At 37.5% G+C, this 19,363-nt stretch overlaps 1 protein-coding gene across 3 annotated transcripts in view; it reads right to left on the bottom strand.

Annotated features, from left to right (window-relative positions):
- The window catches only part of COMMD10 (COMM domain containing 10), a 217,298-nt gene that overhangs the window by 160,445 nt on the left and 37,490 nt on the right, over positions 1–19,363 (bottom strand). For all 3 annotated transcript variants that reach the window (XM_030316933.2, XM_030316923.1, XM_030316939.1), the window contains exon 5: positions 9,032–9,142. In XM_030316933.2, coding sequence (XP_030172793.1) covers positions 9,032–9,142 — 111 coding nt within the window. The remainder of the gene's footprint in view (positions 1–9,031; positions 9,143–19,363) is intronic.

The following is a 19,363-nucleotide window of genomic DNA, read 5'->3' as shown; positions in this document are numbered from 1 at the left end:
TGCATGAACTTTCTGGATTATTTTTAGAAAGGATTTTCTTCTCCAAGACTCTTCTATCATTTTCCCCACATGAATACTAAATACTATCACACTCTAATTGTGTATTAATATTCTGTTTGTTTTTACTCCTCAAAGATAGTATCCAAACAGTAATTTTTTTTAGCTTATAAAGCCTTCTCATGGTTAAATGCAGAGTTTCCATTAGGGAGCCTGAAATTTGAAAAAAGCTTGCACACACACATACGCTCTCACACAGATACCAAGAGATTCACTGTGATATCATGAAGATGTACATATATGACTTGAATACATAAGGGCTTTTAGAAAGTCAAATTGATTACAAAACCAAAATATGCACTAAATTGAGGAAAAACATTTTGTATTGCTCTTATGTAGAAAACATGACCCCTTGAAGGACAAAATCATTGAGAAACTGATCACACTGAAAAAGGATACAAAACAAAGTTAAAAACAAGAAAACTAGAGCCACACAGCCTTAGGAATACTTAAATAAATTAGATTGCAAAGGACCAGACTTTATTCTCAGAGTATCTGGGCAATTATCTCACAAATAAGGGCTATTTCTATTTTCTATAACTGCCAGAGTATTTGATCAGATTGCTTCTGCACGTTCTATAATAAACCAAAACACACATAATGAAAGCTTATACGTACACTAATGGAATAAAGAAATTATAAAATGGACGATTCTCTAATATTACAAAAGTATTTGAGCTTTTAACTGATCTCCTACAATTATCCAAAGTACTTAATTAACCAGTTACGAAAGAGCCTATATGTGAGATAGTAATGTCACACCTTTCTCCAGAAGCTCTTAAATCCTCTGAATGCACCCTTTGAGTTTCTGAGCATGTTTCCAAGATAATTATGGAAAGCCATTTATCAAACTATAGCAAGACCTCTTTTTAGTTTATACCCTTTTACCTACTAATTATACTCCTGGGGAATAATCCTATATACTAAGGAGGCTTTATTCAGTCAGTCAGTCAGTCAGTACATGTTCATTAAGCACCTACTATGTATATATACACAAATATGTTTGTCACAATATAACAGGAAAATACTGGAAACAAACCCATTATTTGACAATGGAGGAACTGGGAGAAAACCATAGTATTTCGTAGCCAAAGTACAATACAGTCATTTAAAATACATGCATGGTAAGTTGGAAGCAATATGGAAAAAGTTTTACAGAGTTACAGGACAAAAGCAGAACATAAAATCAAAAAAGTCATAGAATCACACTCTCAGAAGAAAGTATCCGTAGAATAAACACGGAAATAAAATAGGTCAAATAGATTGGCTGCATCTTGGGGGTAAACCTCTGAGATTTTCTTTATATCTCTGGAATTTTCTACAATTTCTACAATTTTCTACAAGTTTTCTACAATAAACATACATAACCTAAATAATGAAAAAAACCTGTTTTTTCCTGTTTTTTGAGAGAGAGAGAGAGAGAGAGAGAGCGAGAGAGCGAGAGAACGCATCTGCACAAGGAAGGGGCAAAAGGATAGGGAAAGGGAATCTGAAGGAGGCTCCACACCCATCGCAGAGCCTGACATGGTGCTTGATCTCACAACAGTGAGATCATGACCTGAGCTAAAATCAAGACTCAGGCACTCGGGTTGCCTGGGTGGTTAGGTTGGTTACACATCTGACTCTTGATTTCGGCTCAGGTCATGATCTCACGACTCATGAGTTCGAGCCCCACGTGAAGCTCTGTACGGACAGTACGGAGCCTGCTTTGGATTCTCTCTCTCCCCTCTGTCTGTGCCTCTACCCCACTCACACTGTATCTCTCTCTCTCTCAAAATAATAAATAAACCTTAAAGAAAAAAACAAAGGCACTCAACCGACTGAACCACCCAGGTGCCCCAAGAACCATAATTTTTAAAAAGACAATACTTATCAATCATTTCATTTGAGAAGAAAAACCACTGACCTGTCTTCAAAATTTTCTGAACCCTAAATAACCATCCCAAATGGCACAAATGAAAATTAGTATCTTAATACAGAACTGCTGGAAGCAAAGCTCATTTTATAAAATTTCTCATCAAAATCAGTGAGTAAAAAGCCCAAGACTTTACTGAATGTTTCTTCAGATCACAGGAGACCATGTTCTAGAAAAAGCAGTAATTGCTACTTATCAAAATGGAAAAAAATTCTGATTAATGAATGAGATTATCTTCTCATAACCATATCAAGTACTGAACAGTAATAATAAAATCTCAATTTTTTCCTAAACTAAATGCAAACATCATTATTTTTTTTTTAATCATTTACAAGTTAAGAGATGCAAAGTAAAAAAACAACTAGAAAGTCCTATAGCAAAACCTAACAGTGTTGTGGGTATGGTTTTAATTGTCTTTTTTTTCCTATATTTTTAAAAATGTCCATAATAGATGCGCAACTTTTAAAAAAGAGAAAAATAGGGGTGCATGGGTGGCTCAGTCGGTTAAGCATCTGACTTCAACTCAGGTCATGATCTCGTAATCTGTGAGTTCGAGCCCCTTGTGGGCTCTGTACTGTCATAACAGCTTGGAGCCTGGAGCCTGCTTCAGATTCTATGCCTCCCTCCTTCTCTGCCCCTCACCCACTTGCATTCTGTCCCTCTCTCTCTCTCTCTCTCTCTCTCAAATATAAACATTTTAAAAAAATTTTTGTTAAAGAGAAAAATAAACTTAAATTATCAAGGGAAATATACTGAAATATATTTATTTATACAGATTAGATTAGTAAAAATACAGTATTTGTAAAATTCAGACCTGCTTGTGAGAGCAGCTCGAGAAATCTGAAGGCCCTTCAAAATCAGTCAATACAACCATCATTTTTAGGGAGATCAGAATACTTCACATTTCTAATACAAGAGTTCATAATTTGAACAAAGACGTATTTTTCTCTTACTAAGGAATCTGTCATAAACAGATCTAAGGATGTTTTCTTTTTAATGATATAGCCTATTTCTTTGTTCATAAGGTATCAACATCCATGATGCCATATAGCTGTTATAGTAAAGTGTGTTAATAAACACAGTCTTTAGTGAACTAACTGAGGTAACATCAAAACATAAAACTTTATTTACTATGTAAAAGTATTTATTAGTGTCTCTCATTGACTTTAGGTGTAAAATTATTTCAACTTAATCAGAGAAAAGCAAAAGGAAATTGAGAATCCATATGCCTATCACTGTATGGAGAACAACAACCAACAAGATACAACAGTGCGTATTAGAACACTTTCAGCAACTTCAAACATACATACATTACGGGATCAACTGCTAAGTCATTAAATAAGCAAAAGAGGCAGTATCTCAGCAATGAATAAAGTACAGTGCTCTGAAGTTAAACTGTCTGGTTTCAAATCCTAGTTCTACTTGTTTTTAGTTGTATAACCTCAGGGTTAATCTCTATGTGTTTCCATTTCTCCATCTTCCTATAAAATAGGGATAATAACAAGATAATGACAATAACAGTATAATAACAATAACAATTCATTCATAAAAGAAAGAAATCTTTTATTTTCATTTTTTCAATATGATGACAGCTTTATTTTTTTTTAAGTTTATTTATTTATTTTGAGAGAGCGAGAGAGCATGTGAGAGAGAAAGTGCATGCAGGTGCGGGGATGGATCAGAGAGAAGAGGAGAGAGAGAATCCCAAGCGGGCTCCATGCTGTCAGTGCAGAGCACGATGTGGGGCTCAAACCCACGAACCATGAGATCATGACCTAAGTTGGATGTTTAACCAACTGAGCCACCCAGGTAACCCTGAAAGAAGTATTTTATCTAAAAAAAAAAAATTTTTTTTTAACATTTATTTATTTTTGAGAGACAGAAAGAGACAAAGTGTGAGCAGGAGAGAGGCAGAGAGGGAGGGAGACACAGACTCTGAAGCAGGCTCCAGGCTCCGAGCTGTCAGCACAGAGCCCACGCAGGGCTCGAACTCACTCGGACCATGAGACCATGACCTGAGCTGCACTGACTGAGCCACCCAGGCACCCGAGAAGTAAAGGAGGAGATACCATGTCTAGCACAGAATAAGCACTAAAACAGGGCTTTCCCTCCTTTTTCTTCACTCTAAATAGAATTTGTCACCCATTTTGGAAATAAGAATGAAGATCTCTAACTCAACAAATTAGTACTTAAAGTCCTAAATTCACTTGAAATCGTAATTACCCACCACAAAGTACCTTGTGCAACCTGAGCATAATCCAACTTAACCTTAAGGAAAATGACAGTTCCCTTCCATGGCGATTTTATCCCAGTTGTTTCAAAAGAAGAAACGAATGAAACACCAAGATTCTTTCTTAAAAGATGTACCAAAAAATTTTAGAGTCACTGTACTAACAAAACGTGATTGTCTCAGAAGTGCAAAGTTACTGGGGGAAACATAATAATGCACAACCAAGAGCAAAATTTAAGTATTTTAGTGTTTTTAGGATATTTAAAGTTAAGGTGCTTGGAATATTCAAAATTATCAACATTTGTTAAGTATAAAATTGCTATTCTCTATAAATAAAGAAATGTCAACTATGATTAGCCTGGAAGTAGTTATATTAGAGCCATTCAACTATCTTGGGATTACTGTGTTCTCTTTTCTCACAAAGAAATTAATACAAGCGACAGAATGTTACAAAAATAGTCAATAGTGTTGAAGGCTTTTTAATAAACTTCATTTTGGCAAATAATCACAGAGAAACTAACAAACAATGAAATCATGATGATTTCATTTATTTGTTCTGTACATATCTGATTAATAGGCATTAATTTTGTTGATGGAAACAAGAGAACTCTATTGTTATATACAGATTAGAAATGTGAACACTTAGCATTTCCCACAACTACTGACTTCACAAATTATTTTGAATGTTATTTCAAATAACACTGTAAGTGCCAGAGGTTAGGTAAGCAAAGAGCTCTACTGCCCTCTAATGAAATAAACCAAAAAAAAAAAAAAAAAAACAACCCTCTTTTTGATGTATCTCCGAACAGGAAAATAATCTTACTTTGCTAAATGCAGTAGACAAACACTAAGACAATTAATTGCAAACAACTAGAATATATAAATCAAAATACTGCAAGAGAAGCTACAATCGTCCAGTTTTCATGATAAAATTAGTAGCAAAACAGGAAAGCCTTGAGACAGGAACGTTCCAAGAGAAAGGACACGAGTGCAACAGTGCTATCTAATGTGATAGCAATTAGAACTTCACTGCAGGCTACGCTTTTCATGTGTATGTTGGAAGTGAATGAGAAGAAAGACTTTTAGAAATCACACACTTTGATGAACTGCAGGAAGTTTTCGGCTCAGCAGCTCAAAAGTAAACACCATCAAAAGAGTCTCTCATAATGTTCACTGACTAACCCTCTCAGAATTTTTTTTAAGTTTATTTATTTTGAGAGAGAGAGCAGGGGAGGAAGAGAGAAAGAAGAGACAGAGAACCCCAAGCAGGCTCCACTCTGTCAGCACAGAGCCCAATGTGGGGCTCGATCTCACAAACCGTGAGATCATGACCTGAGCCAAAATCAAGAGTCAAATGTTGAACTGACTGAGCCACCCAGGCACCCCTCTCAGAATTATTTTAATACATGAATACTTTCAGGAAAAATACCCTTTAACATACACACTTAAAAGAATTTTATTTCATGCTTTCTGCTTTTTAAACAAATGCCAATTTCATAATATGGCAACTCTGTATTCTATGATACTTTCCATCATACACTAACCAGTGATAACTTGTCATCGTTTTCAATAAAACTTCTCCCTTCTTGGGCGCCTGGGTGGCTCAGTTGGTTAAGTGTCTGACTCTTGGTTTCGCCTCAGGTTATGATCTCACAGTTTGTGAGTTCGAGCCCCACATCAGACTCTGTACTATCAGCACAGAGCCTGCTTGGGATTTTCTCTCCACCCCTCCCCTGCTTTCTCTCTCTCTCTCTCTGTCTCTCTCTCTCTCTCTCTCTCTCTCTCTCTCTCTCAAATAAACAAACTTAAAAATTTTTTAGAAAAAGTTCTCCTTTCTTTTAACAAACATGGTTTTTAAAACATGTTCCATATTCCTGTTCCTTTCATCTAATATTCCCACCTGTCAAGAATTCCCGAAGTCTCACACAAGTACAAAGAACAGAGTACCAGATCACAAAAAGAGAGAGGGAGAATATGAAAAGAAGAAAAAGTAAATCTTCCCAACAGCAGTTCACTGAGAGAACAGAGGTGTGGTGGTTAACTGCTCCTTGGGGCTGGGACACACAGCGCTTGGAGATGGCAGGTGTCTGTCCAGGCTGACAGCTGTGATACGCTCCATTATGTGTCTCTTCTTTAGCAGATATGAGAAACAGGTCAAATCCACACAATGCCATAGGGAAGAGAGGCAATACAAGGGAAAGAGGTGCACTTAAGTCTGCACCAAAATGAAAATATCAGGGTGCTCGGGTGGCTCAGCCTGTTGGGCATCCGACTCTTGATCTTGGCTCAGGTCGTGATCTCACGGCTCATGGGTTCGAGCCCTGCATCGGGCTGTGTGCCGATAGGTCAGATCCTGGAGCCTGCTTAGGATTCTGTGTCTCCCCTTCTCTCTGCCCTTCCCCTGCTCATGCTCTGTCTCTCTCTCAAAATAAATAAACTTAAAAAAAAAAAAAAAAAGAAAACATCCTTTTCCTTTGTAGGCCGCTGCTCTTCTTTGCATCGTCTGTTTGTCGATGCAAATGGTTCTCCAACTCTACAAGTTATATGGATAACCAAACGCTCGTTCAAAACTTCAAAATAGCAACACACAGGGAGATACAAATGTACTCCAGGTTCTATCTCCCAGTGAGCTGGATTTCACATCTGTAGAGATTTTCTGAGTAACACGGATTAAAAACATGACTCTTTTACTAGAAGTATTACTCATTCATTCCTACTGTCTCAACATAGAACTGACATATAAATGTATTTTGAAGACATAATAAAGGAGCCGGAAGGACTCAGGCATCCCAAGGTCCACCACTGCCTACACAATGATGCTTGAAGTACACCCCACATACGGTCACAACAGTTTCCTTCCAGCCTATCAATTCCATTTACCTACTCAGACTTGACATATGACAGTCCAGAGAAATGCAACAGTGAAGGCATACAGCCACTTGGAGAACATACGAATGTGTGTACGTACATCTGCACATAAGTACGCGTGTGTGTCTTCACTCAGAATAGTTCCAGTCTACACTGGAACTAGTGAGTTCCAGACTGTTATCCCAAACCTAAAGGAATGCCTTCCCTAGTTCACTGTAAGAAAACATCAGGCTTTCCAGGCTGCCCTTCCCCTCCTGAGGTCTCAGTAAGCATAGATATGAAAAAGAAGATCGATAACTAAAAAGGCGGAAGGGGGCAAGGAAAGGGAAATGATTAATTTCATCAGGAAATAAATTCACTGTCAGCTTTGGTTCAAAACAAAGGCATTTATTTATTCATTAGCCAAAAATAAGTTTTATTGCCGACGATGATGAAAATGGCAGCAGCCTGCATTTTTTAAGCATTTACCTAACACTAGGCATCGGACTAAATAAGCACTCCATACACTGGGTAACCCCGTGCGACAGGTAACGTTATCCCCGGTTTACAGATGAAGAAGCTGACACTCATAAAGATGAAGTGACTTGCCCAAGGCTACACCACTTCTAAATTGCAGAGCATACATAATATACCAGTCACTTCAACTCTTAACTACTAAACTTATATTATTTTATATATTATTGTTATTTATACTGTATTCATCAACTTAAAATGTGTGAAATGCAATACTTTTGAAACACTGAATGAATTAATAAATTATGTACAGTAAGACCCAACTCAACTGCGTAAAATTTTATAGACTTGTTAACCTGGGCTACATACTGGTCCCCATTACCATGGAAGATAAAAATGTGCATGATATATAACACATGATGAAAGTTCTAACAAAGAAGTAATACTGCTCTCATCCTTCAATGCCCATTATAAACAATAACATTTCTCCAATTATTCTCTGATTACATTCAGTCATAGTTACCTCGTTTTCCTCAGATCTTCCTACCTGATTTTCACCTCTCTGTGTTAAAAAGAAGCAAAGTCTCCTTTATTTAGGGGGAAAAAGTCACTCCCCTTTATCCATCTTAAAAAGATAATCGAGGGGCGCCTGGGTGGCGCAGTCGGTTAAGCGTCCGACTTCAGCCAGGTCACGATCTCGCGGTCCATGAGTTCGAGCCCCGCGTCGGGCTCTGGGCTGATGGCTCAGAGCCTGGAGCCTGTTTCCGATTCTGTGTCTCCCTCTCTCTCTGCCCCTCCCCCGTTCATGCTCTGTCTCTCTCTGTCCCAAAAATAAATAAACGTTGAAAAAAAAAAAAGATAATCGATTACAATAAAAAGATAACAAATATCTTTCACTGCTATCTTAAATATATATTTCTCTATACGCTACAGTAAAAAAAAAAAAAAATTCCATACCAACTCTTTTAACTTTGATAAGATGTTCAAGCTTCCTGAAATTAACGCTAAAAAAGAAATCATCGCGCAGTATAAACGAATCCAAAATTCCATTTTGCAACAGCTGGGATTTAAACTCATGCATGCTAGTGTTACACACACACACAAACACAATTCACATCATCTTGGTAATGCAGGCATTGGCTAGACAACAAAATTCCTTCTACTATATGTAAGCATCTTAAAACACAAAACACCTACAAATATCCACAAATATCTAAATCATTAAAATCTTAATTTTATATGGCTGTTACCAAGTTTTCCCATTGCAGAATTTAAAAGAGGTTATGAAATGCTCGTGCAAGACATTTCTTCAAATGAATAACAAAGGGATAAGTAACTCTGATTCTCAAAACCTGTCACAAAGATCTAGCCATTTGTTAATCCTTGTTGAATTTTAATTTAATTGTGTTTAAAATTTCAATCCAGGGGGCAGAGACTCTGCTCACAATAAAGTACAAGACCTACCTGGTAAACAAAATGCAGCATTTCACTGAGGTACCATTTCTTACCTTTGAATCTTCACCACTCACTCCCAGCTGTAACACGGCTTGAGGAGATTTTAGTTTCGCTTGGGCAGAGTGAGCCATCTGAAGGTTAAGCTGCCATCCGACCGTCTCTAGCTATAAAACACAAGTACAGATTGGAATCAGATGGTATGGAAGGAAGAAAACAGTCAACTTTCAGCAAATCTCCCACCCGTAGGAATGAACATGGATAAGCCTAGACTTCATGGAAAGTCAATTCTATGGCTCCTTCAACCTGTGTTTTCTGCAAACTCTCCCTTTGGGCTCATGAGATTGGCCTTGTGCCAGGCCTGTCAAATTCAACAGTAAAACTCATCTTCAAATACACTGCATTCTGAAAATAGAGGTCTTAGACTAAGCAACGAAGTACACTAAAAGAGTCCATGGTCTTTAAATAGCATATTACTATTTCACAACAGTATATTTTAAAGCCAATGGTTTTCTCAACAGTTAGGGATTTTACACTTTAATGACCTCTCGTTGTCTTTCAAAACTCTGAACTGGATAGAATACAGGTAAGACTTTTTTTTTTTTTAATTTAGAGGAAAATTGAAGTACGCAGATGGTAAGAGGTTCACACATTTAGACACAGTTAGCGAGACTGGAAAAGAGCCAGACCAAGAATTGATATTTACTAGTGAGCAGGTGTTATCATGCTTTCCAAAGTACTCTAACTTATTATGGTTCCCAGTTATGACAGAAACTAATTAGAACATTTCCTATGAACTTATTAATTAACACAAGAGCAAAATTCAATCAGGTAAGGCAAAAATAGTAAAGACAGACTAAAACTGTTTAAGTTTTCTTTTAAAATATTAAATAGCACAAATGTGGTTTTACTGAACTTGAGACATGATTGGTTTCGCTAACCTCAGAACCTCAGTACCAGGAGTATTAAATTTCCAATAAATTCGAGAAACACTATTTAGGAAAGATGTGTGAAATGCAATTGTCACATGCCTCTCACAACATGGCCCTAATAACTGATTTAGTAAAAACTACCTTAGCTACACTGGTAAGATGGGCAGTCTCACAATTTTTTTTTTTTTTTTTTTTTACTTAACCAGAATACTAACTTCTAACTTGAAAGACTGTTCAACAGCAGAATCACAGCAGTGACTCAAAGCCAAATTGGAAAGAGAGCAATGGAAGTATTATCTATTCAAGAGAGGATGCGATGAGAAAATAAAGATGTATTTCTGTTCTTTCTGGCACTGAACCTTTGAGAGGTTATGGGTAAAAAGAGGGAAGATGTCACACGGACATAATCCACAACACCTAAATAAAAAAATCAGTGTAATGGTGTGTGTTAAGGATCTTTAACATACTGATCTTGAACAGTGACCTTAGTAAGTGTAGTCTCTAATACCAGCCCACCACAATTTTTTTTTCAAATTTTTATTTAGATTCCAGTTAGTTTGGTTTCGCACACAGGGCATTTGGTTTCAGGAGCAGAATTCAGTAATTCATCACTTAAATACAACACAACACTCAGTGCTCATCACAAGTACCCTCCTGAGGACCCATCACCCATCTAACCCACCCCCACTCTCCTCCCTCCATCAACACCCCCCAATTTGTTCTCCATCATTAAAAGTCTCCTGCGGTTTGTTTGCCTCTTTCTCCCCCACCTCCCATATGTTCATCTGTTTTGTTTCTCAAATTACATGAGTGAAATCCTATGATATTTGTCTTTCTCTATTTACTTCACTTAGCTTAATACTCTAGCTCCATCCATATTGTGGCAAATGGAAAGATTTCACTCTTTTTGATGGCTGAGTAATATTTCATCATGTAATATATACCACATCTTCTTTATCCATTCATTAGTCAATAGATATTTAGGCTCCCTACTTTGGGCTATTGTGGCTAGTGCTGCTATAAACATTGGGGTGCATGTGTCCCTTCGAAACAGCACACCTGTATCCCTTGGATAAATACTTAGTAATGAAATTGCTGGGTCGTAGGGTAGTTCTGTTTTTAATTTTTTTGAGGAACCTCCATACTGTTTTCCAGAGTGGCTGCACCAGCTTGCATTCCCACCAACAATGCAAAAGAGATCCTCTTTCTCCGCATCCTCGCCAACATCTGTTGTTGCCTGAGTTGTTAGTTTTAGCCATTCTGACAGGAGTAAGGTGGTATCTCATTGTGGTTTTGATTTGTATTTCCCTGATGATGAGTGATGTGGAGCATTTTTTATGTGTCGGTTGGCCATCTGGATGTCTTCTTTGGAGAAGTGTCTATTCATGCCTTTTGCCCATTTCTACACTGGATTATTTGCTTTTTGGGTGTTGAGTTTGAAAAGTTCTTTATAGATTTCGGATACTCTTTATCTGATGTGCCATTTGCAAATATCTTCTCCCATTCTGTTGGTTGCCTTTTAGTTTTGCTAACTGCTTCCTTCGCTGTGCAGAAGCTTTTTATTTTGATGAGGTCCCAGTAGTTCATTTTTGCTTTTGTTTCCTTCCCTCTAGAGACATGTTGAGTAAGAAGTTGCTGCGGCCAAGATCAAAGAGGTTTTTGCCTGCTTTCTCCTCAAGGATTTTTATGGCTTCTTTTATGGCTTACTTTGAGGACTTTCATCCATTTTGAGTTTAGTTTTGTGTATGGGGTAAGAAAGTGGTCCAGGTTCATTCTTCTGCATGTTGCTGTCCAGTTTTCCCAGCACCACTTGCTGAAGAGACTGTCTTTATTCCATTGGATATTCTTTCTTGCTTTGTCAAAGATTAGTTGCCCATACGTTTGTGGGTCCGTTTCTGGGTTCTCTATTCTGTTCCATTGATCTGAGTGTCTGTTGTCGTGCCAGTACCATACTGTCTTGCTGATTACAGCTTTGTAGTATAGCTTGAAGTCCGAGATTGTGATGCCTCCTGCTTTGGTTTTCTTTTTCAAGATTGCTTTGGCTATTCAGGGTCTTTTCTGGTTCCATACAAATTTTCGGATTATTTGTTCTAGCTCTGTGAAGAATGTTGGTGTTATTTTGATAGAGATTGCATTGAATATGTAGATTGCCTTGAGTAGTATCAATATTTTAACAATATTTTTCACTCCTATCTAAGAGCATGGAATCTTTTACCATTTTTTTGTGTCTTCTTCAATTTCTTTCATAAGCTTTCCATAGTTTTCAGTGTATAAATTTTTAACCTCTTTGGTTAGATTTATTCCTAGGTATTGTATGGTTTTTGGTGCAATTGTAAATGGGATTGATTCCTTCTCTTTCTGTTGCTTCATTGTTAGTGAATAGGAATGCAACCGATTTCTGTGCATTGATTTTATATCTTGCAACTTTGCTGAATTCATGAATCAGTTCTAGCAGTTTTCTGATGGAATCTTTTAGGTTTTCCATATAGAGTATCATGTCATCTGCGAAGAGTGAAAGTTTGACCTCCTCCTGGCTGACTTGGATGCCTTTTATTTCTTTGTGTCGACTGATTGCAGAGGCTAAGACTTCCAATACTAGGTTGAATAACAGTGGTGAGAGTGGACATCCCTGTCTTGTTCCTGACCTTAGGGGGAAAGCTCTCAGTTTTTCCCCATTGAGGATGATATTAGCATTGGGTCATTCATATATGGCTTTTATTATCTTGAGGTATGCTCCTTCTATCCCTACTTTCTTGAAGGTTTTTATCAAGAAAGATGCTGTATTTTGTCAAATGCTTTCTCTGCATCTATTGAGAGGATCATATGGTTCTTGTCCTTTCTTTTATTGATGCGATGAATCAAGTTAATTGTTTTGCAGATACTGAACCAGCCCTGCATCCCAGGTATAAATACCACTTGGTCATGGTGAATAATTTTTTTAATGTATTGTTGGATCTGGTTGGCTAATACCTTGTTGAGGAGTTCTGCATCCATGTTCATCAGGGAAATTGGTCTATAGTTCTCCTTTTTAGTGGGGTCTTTGTCTGGTTTTGGAATCAAGGTAATGCTGGCCTCATAGAAAGAGTTTGGAAGTTTTCCTTCCATTTCTATTTTTTGGAACAGCTTCAAGAAAATAGGTGTTAACTCTTCCATAAATGTCTGGTAGAATTCCCCTGGAAAGCCATCTGGCCCTGGAGTCTTGTTTTTTGGGAGATTTTTGATTACTAATTCAATTTCTTTACTGGTTATGGGTCTGTTCAAATTTTCTATTTCTTCCTGTTTCAGTTTCAGTAGTGTATATGCTTCTAGGAATTTGTCCATTTCTTCCAGATTGCCCATTTTATTGGCATATAATAGCTCATAATATTCTCTTATTATTGTTTTTTGCTGGAAGCCGAGCTATCCCAGCCTGATGGCAAGGCCCAGCCTATGGACGGATTGGTGACTACAAGGCAACCCACCGACAGTGAAGCTTCTTGGACTGCCCGCTTGTAGGTAATTTGGCCTTAAGACTACCTGGGGTACTGTCTCAGTCGATTGGGGAATTGCCCTCGACAGGCCCCCTGGGAAAAGAACCCATTAGGAAAGAAAATAAGGTTCCGCAAGAAACTGTGCAGCCTTACATCTAGCCCTTGCCATCCCCTATGGAGACTCCTCTATTTACAGGAAGGATAGCCTCATACACTTGCCAGCTAAGGAGGCCGACAAAGGAGAGACATTTGGATTTGAGAGCCCCACTCCGGCAACTAAGGAGTGTATCTCTGAACACAGGTGACTTCAACCCCTAGGCCTACCTGGCCCCCAGAAGGCATTCCAGATGATGACTGAACCTAGTCGGTTAAGGTACAGAATGGTTCATTAATTCCTAGGTGCATTGTCTTTCTGAGAATGTGTGAGGCATGGGTTTCTAAGGTCCTTTCGGCCCCTTCCTGGCACCTGGGACTTGAGGTGTTAAGAGATAAAGGGCCTTTCATGAGAACAGCAAAGCAAATGCTTTATAGATTACAGATAAACACAGATGCATAATGAAATAATGTAGGAAATTAATCAATAATCAAAGGGTATGAGGGAACATTACGAGAAAATCGCCATGTTATTTCTTAAAGGTTGATTACACATAGGAACATTTTCAAAATTAGGTAATGTTAGAAAACCATAGATGACATATACTACAAAAAAATCGCTAACAAATATAATGCCACATTTGCTACAATAAATCGGCCAGTTCAACACACTGTTGTTGTCTGTGTCCATTTTTATTTTAGTTTTAGTTTTTTATTTTAGTTTGGTTTTATTTTCACCGATGCCGTCCATCCTTCAGGAACCCCTGGACCTGCTGGAGCTGGACTCTGGCGGTTTTTATTTCAGTCAGCTGTGTTGGTTGTGATCTCTCCTCTTTCATTCTTGATTTTATTTACTTGGGTCCTTTCCTTTTTCTTTTTGATCAAACTGGCTAGTGGTTTATCAATTTTCTTAATTCTTTCAAGAACCAGCTTCTGGTTTCATTGATTTGTTCTACTGTTTTTTTTTGGTTTCAATAGCATTGATTTCTGCTCTAATCTTTATTATCTCCTGTCTCCTGCTGGTTTGGGGTTTTCTTTTCTGTTCTTTTTCCAGCTCTATAAGGTGTACGGTTAGCTTGTGTATCTGAGACCTTTCTTCCTTCTTTAGGAAGGCCTCCATTGCTATATATTTTCCTCTTATGACCGCCTTTGCTGTGTCCCAGAGGGGAGCTTTTTATTTTGATGAAGTTCCGATAGTTCACTTTTGCTTTTGTTTCCTTTACCTGCCCACCACTATTTTTAATAGTCACATTCAACAGACCCACCAACAAAACAAGAAAAAGCATGTCATAACCACTCTCATATATCCAAGCATTCTGATACACATCACTATCTTTTTTTTTTAAATGTTTACTTATTTGTTTTGAGAGAGTGAGAGCGCACAGGCAAGGGAGGGGCAGGGAGAGAAAGAGACAGAGAATCCCAAGAAGGCTCCACATTGTCAGCGGAGAGCCTGACCCAGGACTCCAACTCACCAAGTGTGAAATCATGACCTCAGTCAAAACCAAGAGTCAAATGCTTAACCAACTGAGCTGATTACACATCACTGTCTTAGTTGAAAGTATCTGGAAGGTACTCATATTAACTTATAAGACACTGTCTTGATCTTATTTTACTGATCCTATCCCTGCCCTTGAAGCACTTAAGATAAATATTAAGTGAATAAATTAAAAAATACCTCTGTTGTGGTCAGGAAATTTGCATAATAAATATGTTAATTTATAGTCACTATATACAGGTGGTGAAGGAGAATTTAAAAGAGCACTGAGCTTATACTTTGGTTCATGCTTAAGCTGTCACTCCCTAGCTATGGGACCCTGGTTAAGTCACAGTCTTTCAAGACTTCAGTTTCTTCATATACAATGAGAATAAATCTATCTGAACTATCTACTTTGCTGAGTTATGGTAATGACAATTAAGAAAATGCATACTCAGAGGGTGGCTCAGTCAGTTAAGCATCCAACTTTGGCTCAGGTCATGGTCTCACAGTTTGTGAGTTCTAGCCCCAGGTCGGGCTCTGTGCTGACAGCTCAGAGCCTGGAACCTGCTTGGGATTCTCTGCCTCCCTCTCTCTCTGCCCCTCCCCTGCTTGCTCACTCACTCACTCTTTCTCTCTCTCAAAAATAAATAAAACGTTAAAAAAAAATTTTTTTAAGGAAAATGCACATCCAAAGGTGTTTTGAAAACTGCAAAACATTATAAATATAAGGCATTTCGATTACCTGGTTTCTTCTACACTATCTTTTAAATACTGTAGGCACTCTATATCTATCTGTTGAATTGAATTGAAATGAGTCAAAGAATACTCCCAGGGAAAGGTAATTTTTTGTAAGAGGGAGAAAGAGCACCAGCGAGGGAGAGAGGCAGAGGGAGAGAGAGAATCTTAAGTGGGCTCTACGCTCAGCATGAAGCCCAATGTGGGGCTCAATACCATGACCCCAGGATCATTATCTGAGCTAAATGAATGCTTAACCAACAGAGCCATCCAGGTGCCCTTTGCTAGGAAAGGTAATGTTTAAGAGTCATGACTAAAAGAGTTGGTAGGTTGCCTTTCTTAAATTCCTGAACCTTATCTACAGAACTTTGTGATGTGAAAATATTTGTCCCACACCCATGTTAAAGAGTAATTTAAAAAGTACAAAGAGGGGCGCCTGGGTGGCGCAGTCGGTTAAGCGTCCGACTTCAGCCAGGTCACGATCTCGCGGTCCGTGAGTTAGAGCCCCGCGTCGGGCTCTGGGCTGATGGCTCAGAGCCTGGAGCCTGTTTCCGATTCTGTGTCTCCCTCTCTCTCTGCCCCTCCCCCATTCATGCTCTGTCTCTCTCTGTCCCAAAAATAAATAAACGTTGAAAAAAAAATTTAAAAAAATAAAAAAAATAAAAAAATTAAAAAGTACAAAGAATTGGTAAGTTCATATTATGTATATGCACATCACACAACTACATGTAAAATTTTGTAGAAAATGACTAGTATTCAGAAGCCTTAAATGGAGAGGGAATATAGAAAGAATAAGGAGAATTATAAAAGAATACTTTACAATTACACAGAATAGTAACAAGAAAACACACTTTTCAGTGAAACTCAGAGGCAATGAAAATCAATACTACTTGAGATAAGGACTCTTATTACACCCTTTTTACAAATTAAATATATATAATGTAAATAACTGGTGAACTGTAGCAAAGAGTATATAAACCTTCTTATGTTATTATCTCAATTCTTCTTTTCTCTAAGTTTCAAATTACATAAAAATCAAAATCACAAGGTATAAGAAATTGATTCCACTAAGAATCATCAATGGATACTAAATCTAGGAGGGGAAAGTTTAATTTGGAATGCAAAGTCACAAAGTTTCCACCCACAACTGCTGGTTAGCTACAGAAGAAAGAAAGTAATTGTGCAGGGAAGAAAACAAAGATCTTAACCAAAGAACAAAATTAACATCATCAAAAAGTGGCAAAAAAAAACCCATCATATAGCCCTAGGTGTGAAACCCTGCAAAGACCACATTATTTATGTAGCTTTCTAGACCAAAAAAAAAAAAAAAAAAAAAAAAAATCATAACCTCAATTTGATTATGAAGAAACAAAAGAAAAATAAAATGAAGGAACATCATGAAAAATAAGTGAAACATACACTTCAGAAACATAAATGTCCTAAAAAAAAACAAAGAAAAGCCAAGAAAGAAGCAATTCCTTACACTGCTTACAACATATTATTATATTATTTGCCATGTCTCTAATAGGCAGCAGTAATATAAATAAGAAAAAGCAAAATCCCTTTGCGTAGGTGAAAATCATATAGTATTGTACTGAATTATTCCTTTGAGACTCATAACTAAGAAACAAATACAACAGTCATCAATATTTTAATTACATATAAAACAAGAAAATCTAGTGAAGGATTTTGACTTACATGAGCTCAACTACATTTGCTTCTATTTAAAATAAAACTCTGCCTTGTGTACGGCAGAATCTGTATATTAAAATACCAGGAAGGGGGCGCCTGGGTGGCGCAGTCGGTTAAGCGTCTGACTTCAGCCAGGTCACGATCTCGCGGTCCGTGAGTTCGAGCCCCGCGTCAGGCTCTGGGCTGATGGCTCGGAGCCTGGAGCCTGTTTCCGATTCTGTGTCTCCCTCTCTCTCTGCCCCTCCCCCGTTCATGCTCTGTGTCTCTCTGTCCCAAAAATAAAAAAATAAAAAAAAAATAAAAAAAAAATAAAATAAAATAAAATACCAGGAAATATTTTAACATTTGTTTTCTAATTTTATGCTCAGATTTACATCTGAGGGTCCTTAGGCCTTAATCAACATCCTAGATTTTTTTTTAAATGTTTTACTTATTTTTGAGAGAGAGAGAGCAGTAGTGAGAGAGAGGTAGAGTGTGAGGGGGACCAAGGATCCCAAGCAGGCTCTGCACTGACAGCAGCGAGCCAGATGTGGGCTCATATTCACATTCCATGAGATCGTGATCTGAGCCGAAGTTGGACACTCCAGTGACTGGGCCACCCAGGCCCCCTCAACATCCTAAATTTAAGCATCATCAAAATAACATAAAACACAAGAAAAATAAGCCACTGATTTCTTTCTCTTCCTTCCTTCCTCCCTCCCTCCCTCCCTTCCTTCCTTCCTTCCTTCCTTCCTTCCTTCCTTCCTTCCTTTCTTTCAGTAGGCTTCACGTCTAGCACAGAACCCAACACGGGGCTTGAACTCACAACACTGAGATCAAGACCTGAGCTCAGACCAAGAGTTGGATGCTTAATGGACGGACTGAGTCACCCAGGCACCCCAAGCCACTGACACTTTTAATGTTTTTCAACACAAGCTAAACTGTTTAAATGGTAGTTCTTACACATCTCACTAACATTACTTCTTACCTGATAATGTTACTAAGGTGTCAGTCCAAAGTATAATAATTTCAAAAACAAATACACACGTGTGTGTGTGTATAAAATGACTTTATTCTCTAATTTTAATTTAACAACCAACATAAACTTAAATTCTCATAATTGCTTTGTAAACCACCATTCCAAACACACACAAAACTCAGCCAAAATTGTGATTATATTAACCCTTTTAAGTGGCAAAAAAGAAAAGGTAAAGTTTTATACCAGATTTTAACTACTGGGGCACTCTAAAACAGAAGCCACTGTTTGAACCATACAACACAGTAAGAAATACTTTTACGGTGCAAACCGATATACTAAAGTTACACAGAACAATTTTTACCCAGAGCCAAGTTCTTTAATAAGCTTTATTACGTTTCATTTTGAAAATGCTATTTGAAAACCCTCTAAATTGATTTCATTACCCAATAAACCCTAATATTTCAGGCTATCTATAGCTAGGAAAATACTGCTCAGAAACCCTGAATGAGTTTCAGGAACTATGTACATAGGTATTCATGAAACATTTTATTATTTATCATAATAAATCATGAAAATACATACAATTAGAGCTGTAACTGCTAAAATAGAAAACACTATCTATATTCTGTTGCTACAAGCCACCATTTATTTTATAACTAGAAAATACCATAAGCAGAAATTTCATTTATGTATGGCTCATTACAGGAACTATATACCTCTATTTACTCTAATGAAAATACAAAAATTAGGAAGTTGACTCAATGCTTAATTTAAGAACATAAACCTATTTGTGAAGCTTAGCTAAATGCCTGCTCTACAAATTTTTTCTTAACCACTTCTGACTTCAATGATTTTTTTTTTCCCTCTAAATCTGATTAATTCTATGAAGCTCCCAATTTAAGAAACAGTGACTTCTGGTATCAAGGGCTGTGCATCTAAAAAAAAGAAAATAAAAACAATCTTTCCATGAACAACACCTACAAACTCTCAACAAAATACAAAGAACAACTCTCTGAGGGCTCTATAAG

The sequence above is a fragment of the Lynx canadensis genome, chromosome A1 (genome assembly GCF_007474595.2).
Source record: "Lynx canadensis isolate LIC74 chromosome A1, mLynCan4.pri.v2, whole genome shotgun sequence".
NCBI lineage: Eukaryota > Metazoa > Chordata > Mammalia > Carnivora > Felidae > Lynx > Lynx canadensis.
This window is presented reverse-complemented; position numbering and strand designations above follow the sequence as displayed.